At 44.8% G+C, this 7,137-nt stretch overlaps 1 protein-coding gene across 1 annotated transcript in view; it reads left to right on the top strand.

Moving 5' to 3' along the window:
- The window catches only part of DCHS2 (dachsous cadherin-related 2), a 124,349-nt gene that overhangs the window by 71,355 nt on the left and 45,857 nt on the right, over positions 1 to 7,137 (top strand). Inside the window, exon 13 of the mRNA XM_019521054.1 lies at positions 1,960 to 2,817. Coding sequence (XP_019376599.1) covers positions 1,960 to 2,817 — 858 coding nt within the window. The remainder of the gene's footprint in view (positions 1 to 1,959; positions 2,818 to 7,137) is intronic.

Below are 7,137 nucleotides of genomic sequence, written 5' to 3'. Positions count from 1 at the left end.
GCTTTCTCCTCTGACGCAACCACCAGATTGCCCAGCGTATCCTGCAGGGGTCCCACATTACCCGGCACCTTCTTCATCCTCCCAATATATTTGAAAAAGGACTTTTTGTTATCCTTAATCTTGGACGCCAGTCCAAGCTCCATGTCCGCCTTGGCCTTCCTAACAGCTCGCCTACAGGCCCAAGCAGAGGAGGTATACTCCTCTTTGGAGATTTCACCCCCCTTCCAGATTGGGTTGGAGGTGCTTAAACTGGTGGAGTTGTTTCAGGAAATGCAGCTACATGCCTACAGTAGCTCAGGCCAGAAGACAGGGTAAGCTAGAGCAGGGCTTTCTGGCTGTGTATTCACTTCCTCTTCCAGCTGCCCCCAAGGTCTCTGGGATTGGAAGCCCTGAATTACAGCAGCAGGACCCTGCAGGGTTGCTTATCATTTCCTCTTCCTGCTTCCAGGTGTGTCTGGGATTTGTAATCCACAGTTGCAGCCACCAATACGTTTGAGCAGGGGAAAAGGTGTTTAACCCCCCTCCCTGGCCCCAGCCCCCAGCTGGGGTTTGCCTGGGAGGAGCAGCTCCCCCTCCCCCCGCCCCTAGACTGGGCTGCATCCCCAGCCGGGCTTGACCTCCCCGGCCCCCCTCCTGCCCTTGTCAGCCAGCTCTCACTGCTCCAGCTAGGGAGCAGAGAGGCAGGGACAGTTTTGATCTCTGGAGCAGACAGCACAGCCCAACCCAGGATTGCTGGGATGCTGAGGGACTGTGATTTGACTTGAACCAGGAATGTTTGGGTGCATTGTTACAACATGCTATTCTATTCCCCCTTTTTGAAAACATTTTAATTATCTCTCAAATCCACTGCTCCAGATTTTTATTTTTAGCTTTAAAAAATAATAAAAAGTTTATTGACTTCCAAGAGACAGGTTAGTAGATGAGAGCAAGAAGTAAGTAACTACAATTGTTGCCAGTAAGGCTTGATAGATTTTTTGAATTTGTAACCAAGATTGGAAAGAGGTCACTTTGTTCAGCAGCGTAGTGGCAGTAGATTTTGTAAGGCATGTTGATTTGGGGAAAAGGACAAGCATCTGGTAAAAATAATTCATAAAATAAAAGGATAAGCATCTCTTCTGTAAATGGATATGACATTTTATATTTACTGTCACTGCAACACACCAGTTTAAATGAAATGCAGGTTTTGATTCTTACAAAAGAAGGAATATATGTCAGAGGCCCATAAGTGCACCATCCATATGATTAGTTAGATCACGTCCATACATTTAACATAGGGAAGGGGTGTCAAAGATATGGCCTGTCTGGCCTGGAGAGCCATATCATCCAGCCCTTGATGTACTGGCCCCGTGTCTCGATTTGACCCACAGGCTGCACACAGCAGAGGCTAAACCAGACCCATGAGCAGAGCCGGGACACATGGTGCCCACTCTAGAACCTGTGCTAAATGTAGCATGTACAGAGGGCCAGTCCAGGACTCCCCCTGCATGCTGGATCCAGCACCTTTAGCACATACTATAGCTGGTCTGGGGCAGGCACTGTGTGCAGCACAAGTCCAGAGCAGGTACTGTGTGTAGTGCAGGCCTGCAATGCCTGATCCAGCATGTGGGGGCTGGAACGGCAATAGGTCCCCTGCATGAAAGATTAATTGCCCACTCCGGCTGGCCCGGGACTATGCTATATACAGAACTCACTCCACCTCATTTGGGACAAGTGCGGCATGTGGTGTCATCTTGAACTTTTTTCGCTATTTTGGAGCAGGCACTGCAGACACTGGATGTAGCATGTCAAGGGGAAAGGGGCCTATGAGCCCTATTTGGCCCATGGGGCTTGCCCAGCACCATTCATCTAGCCTATGGACCTGTCCCATGCCACTCATCTGGCCCCCAAAGTAGGTATTGGTTAGGGGTTTCTTTAAATTGTAATAGATTATCATTGTTTTGTTTTTGTTATATTTTAAAGGTGGAAATGTTGGGGCATACTTCACTCTAAATGATACTTCAGGAAAACTCTTGGCCACTCATAGCTTAGACAGAGAGGATACCAGCAACTTTACCCTTATTATTGAGTGCCGTGACTTGGGCATCCCTCCAAGAAGCTCTACAACACAGCTGCAGATTACAGTGCTAGATGAAAATGATAACAGCCCTATATTTGCAAAACGCCATTATCAAACCTCTGTAAGAGAAGACCTTGAAGAAGGATCAGTAATTCTTGAGCTGTTTGCTTCTGATGAAGATAATGGCCTGAATGGTGAAGTTGTATACTCTCTCTTTGATGACACCCTTGGAGCATTTGCTATTAATAGTGCAACTGGTACTATAATTACAACAAAAGCCCTGGATCGAGAGACCAAATCTCAGTATACATTCAGAGCTGTGGCAAGTGACTGTAGCATCCAGGGACCAAGAAGTACTACTACCAATATTATGGTGTACATTGATGATGTTAATGACAATGATCCAGTTTTTCTACAGAAACCTTACATGGCTTATGTGTCTGCTGAAACCTCTGTGAATCAAACAGTAGTCACTGTGAGAGCTGAGGACATGGATCTGGGGCCAAATGGAACTGTAGTTTTTAGTTTTATGGTACCAGAACCCATGTTTCAGATTGACATGAAGACAGGAGAGGTTACTCTTCAAGAGCCTGTGCCTTCTGAAGGCTTCACTACCCACCTTTTTGTAATGGCTTCAGATCAAGGTTTCCCACCGAGGACAGCTACAGCTCTCTTGTCTGTCTCTACAAGGGAACAAGAGGAGGAGATTTCATTTAGTCAAAGACTATATGAAATAACTGTGCCTGAAAATAGTGAAGCAGGTGAGTATCAGACAAAGTCATGTCCATACACTAGCCAGAATCTTGGCCTTTGGAGTGCTAACGGTGATGAACAGAATAGGGACCATGTTTTTTCTGACATATAACAGCAACTTTAAGTCCAACTGGGTTTGGGCTATGTATGCAAACTCTGGGGTGAGAAAACTATTATTTATTGGCCAGTGTACTAGGGCCAAAAGGAGCCTGATTTGCTGACCTGTAGGAGTGTCAGGCTCTTGCTTTTATGACATGGCTTTACTCACATTAATGAAATACTTCTTTTTTTAAAGAGAAATAGGGGATACTGCACTCTTAAGTCCATCCCTGGACAGCTCTTTATCAGCAAAATTACTCTAGCTAAGTGCTCTCTGTACTTACTCTGTGCTGTTTTCCTTGCCAGTGTATATCTAGTGAGAGTGAAGGCACTAGATATTTGTGTGAGTGTGTATGTGTACATATGGCTTAATTTAAAAAGGAAAAAAAAAGAAAAAAAAAAGAAAAAGCCCTCCTTGACGATATGATGTAAAACAATTATATAATTAGTAGTTCAGTAAATGAAGTGTGTGGCCAGGTGAGGGTGGATAACAAAATCTCTCTCCCCGGGGCTAGACTGCCATACTTTGGAATGATGGAAGAATAAGAAGTTAATTCCCTAATGAGAGAAGGTGTAGTAAATCACCCCAAAAGCGGGATAAAAGAAAATTGGTTTAATAGTAACTTCCCCACAGGTTGTGGAGAACCCCTCCTGTTCTCATAGCCCACTCCCCCAAGCCAGTCAGCTCTACTCCAGTCCCACTCTTTTTTCTCTTTCCTGCTGGTACCTGCGGATCCTTCCTCCATGGGACCTTCTCTCAGCCAGTAAGTTTCTCCTCCCTTCCTCACCTCCTTGCTTTGCTGGTTGCCGTAGTTACCTACACCCAGTCAGCCTGTCTTATCAGCAAGCTGCTCCAGCACTGGGTCTGCCGCTCCTGGTGTCCCCGCTGAATCTCTCCATGCTGTGCCCCAGGGGGCAAAGGAAGACCCCTTGCTGTGGACTTAAGTAGCTGCTGGCTCCTAATCAGTTAACATTCACCCCAGGTGCAATCCTGTTCCCAGTTGTGTTTACTAAGTAAATAACTGCCTGACCTGACTCTCCCCTATACTCGCAACTTTGTAACATTAAAGAAATAGGGCTGTCTTTGTAACAGGGCAAAGTGAAAGCTTGGATGAGGCCTTTATGTATCTGTTGTCATAGGCAACATGTAGGGAGGGTATGGGGGGTACGTGCCCCTCCTGAGAGTGCTGGTGCCCCCCCTGAAATTGGCTCTGCCTGTCTCCAGCAGTCCCCCCCCCCCAGGTCGTGCCCCACTGGTGCCCCCCAGACTCGGGAGGCACCAGTCACCCATGTCTGTTGCACTAAATGAGTTTAGTGGTAGCAACGTTACTAGTAAACTGCATTCAGGAACACTCCAAAATTTTCCTTACAGCGTAAGTCTTGCAATAGAGTGAATAGAAGGAAGGACAAAAAAACACAGACCCTTTGAATGATTCCCTAGTTATTAAAAGAATTGTGCATGGCATTCTTATTTAACCAGACCTGTTCAAGGGCAAGCAATAGAAAGAATCCTACATTTTTAAATACTCTCTGTAGATAAAGGAATACACACGGGGTCTGTTTAGACTTTCTTTTTTCTGGGTATAACTATAGAATTCTGTACTCCTGGAGGTCAGCATTAAATTCTATACACAGTTTTTGAAAGGGGCTTCAGTGTTTAATCACAAATAAAATGCTTCATTTAGTCAATGTGTTTCAGAAGTAACTGTAGCTGAAAACTATCTGATATATAGTTATGCATACTGGTACATATTGGTGATCAAGTTTTTATGCTTCAGGGATAAACAGCAAGAGTCACAGGAAGAGTCACACAGGAATAACTCTCACAGCCTTCACATACTTGAATACTATTGTATAATTTGCCAGGTGTTTGGGGAGATATAAGACCTGCTGCAATTCATCTGCCACCTAATGGCTCTTGCTTTTCACAAGTCATTTGTCCTGTCTATGCTTTGGACTTTCCATCTGCAGAATAAGGGCAATATTCCTTTATACTGTAAAAATGTTGTGGGAATGGTAAACTCTCAACTTGTTAGTGAATGGCTATAGAGTTTGTGAGCAATACATGTAATGAAGTGTGTTAATGTAAAGCAATCATAGAATAGTTTTCTGACAAATTGATTAAAAAAAAAACAAATATGTTCCTGAATGATGGCAAATAGAGTAAAGGGCTAACTTTGTTGCTGAGACTATTGGCTACAAATTGTTTGCCCATGTTTTGTCTTGTACATCCTACAAGTTGCAAGCCAGACTCACTTCTAGGTCCTGGTAGGTTTGTACAATTAAATCATTTTTGTGAGTTTTAGTTGCCAAGCAACATCATTAAGAAAAAAAAAATATATAAAACAAACACTTTGTTTAGATTGAAATGAAATGGTTTGATTTTGGTCTCTTGTGCTAAAAGCAGGGGATGGGTGTCCTAAACACCAGGTTAGAGGATAATTTTCATTCTATCACTTTATCTCAAAAATATTCAAATATTTTCTACAAACTGGAACAGCTCCAAAAAGAGTGACTGATGAAGACCACCCTTAGAATATTCCTTAGCCTAGAGTATTCTAGAGTATTCTCTGGAGAGGTTAGAGAAGGACAGAGAAGGAAAATCCATGTCTGTGGAGCACCATTATAGCAGGAAGATATAAGCCTTTCCCCAGATCTAGATTTTTACATTGTCCCTCTTTTTATTCAGGTTGACCTAACAGTTTCAATTTAACTGTGATGTTCTGTTGGTATCAGTAGGGGTTGTGGGGCAGTGTATCTTTAGTGGATAGTCCTGAACTCATTTTGCTTCCTCCTGCATCCGTCAGGCCTGTTGAATGTTCATGGTGTATGCTGATGCTTTGATGGGGATTGATTGAATGTCTCCAGGAATCATAGAAACACAGAAAATTAGGGCTGGAAGGAACCTCAGGAGGTCATCTAGTCCAACCCCCTGCTCAAAGCAGGACCCTCCCCAGCTAGATCATCCCAGCCAAAGCTTTGTGTAGCCGGGTTTTGAAAACCTCTAAGGATGGAGCTTCCACCACCTCTCTGGGTAACCTGTTCCAGTGTTTTACTACCCTCCTAGAGATAAAATTCTTCCTAATATTCAACCTAAACTTCCCTTGCTGCAACTTGAGACTGTTGCTTCTTGTTCTGTCATCTGCCACCACTGAAAACAGTCTAGCTCCATCCTCTTTCAAACCCCCTTCAGTTAGTTGAAGGCTGCTATTAAGTCCCCCCTCAGTCTCTTCTCTAGATTAAATAAGCCCAGTTCCTTCAGTCTTTCCTCATAAGTCATGTCCCCCAGGCCCCTCACCATTTTTGTTGCCTTCTGCTGGACTCTCTCCAATTTGTTCACATCCTTTCTGTAGTGGAGGGGTCCAAAACTGTAAACAGTACTCCAGGTGTGGCCTCATCAGTGCTGAAAAGAGGGGAATAATCAGTTCCCTTGACCTACTGGCAGTACTCCTACCAATGCAGCCCAGTATGCTGTTACCCTTCTTGGCAACAAGGGCACACTGCTGACTCATATTCATCTTATTGTCCACTGTAACCCCAGGTCCTTTTCTGCAGAGCTTCTACCCAGCCAGTTACCCACCAGCCTGTACTGGTACATGGGGTTTTTCCATCCTAAGTGAAGGACGTTGTACTTGTCCTGGTTGAACCTCATGAGATTTCTTTTGGCCCAGTCCTCCAATTTGTTTAGGTTACTCTGAATCCTAGCCCTACCCACCAGCATATCTACTACTCCCCCTAGCTTGGTGTAATCTGCAAACTTGATGAGGGTGCACTTTAAGCAATTCTGTAGGTAACTGATGAAGACATTGAACAAAACTGACCCCTGGGGCACTCCACTTGATACCAGCTGCCAATCAGACATCGAGCCACTGATAACTACTCTCTGAGCCCAATGTTTCAGCTAGTTTTCTGTCTACCTTACAGTCCATTCATCCAGCCTATACTTCCTTAGCTTGGCTGGGAGAATATTCATAGTTTCATAGTTTCATAGTTTCTAGGGTCGGAAGGGACCTGAGCAGATCATCTAGTCCGACCCCCTGCCATGGCAGGAAAGAGTACTGGGGTCAAACGACCCCAGTAAGGTGGTCATCCAACCTCCTCTTAAAAACCCCCAGGGTGGGAGCCTGCACCACCTCACTTGGAAGCTGGTTCCAGACCCTAGCCGCCCTGACCGTGAAGTAGCGCCTCCTGATGTCCAACTTAAACCTTCCCTCCGCCAGCTTGTGACC

Source organism: Gavialis gangeticus, unplaced genomic scaffold (genome assembly GCF_001723915.1).
Source record: "Gavialis gangeticus isolate Ggan-Ray unplaced genomic scaffold, GavGan_comp1, whole genome shotgun sequence".
Taxonomy (NCBI): domain Eukaryota; kingdom Metazoa; phylum Chordata; order Crocodylia; family Gavialidae; genus Gavialis; species Gavialis gangeticus.
This window is presented reverse-complemented; position numbering and strand designations above follow the sequence as displayed.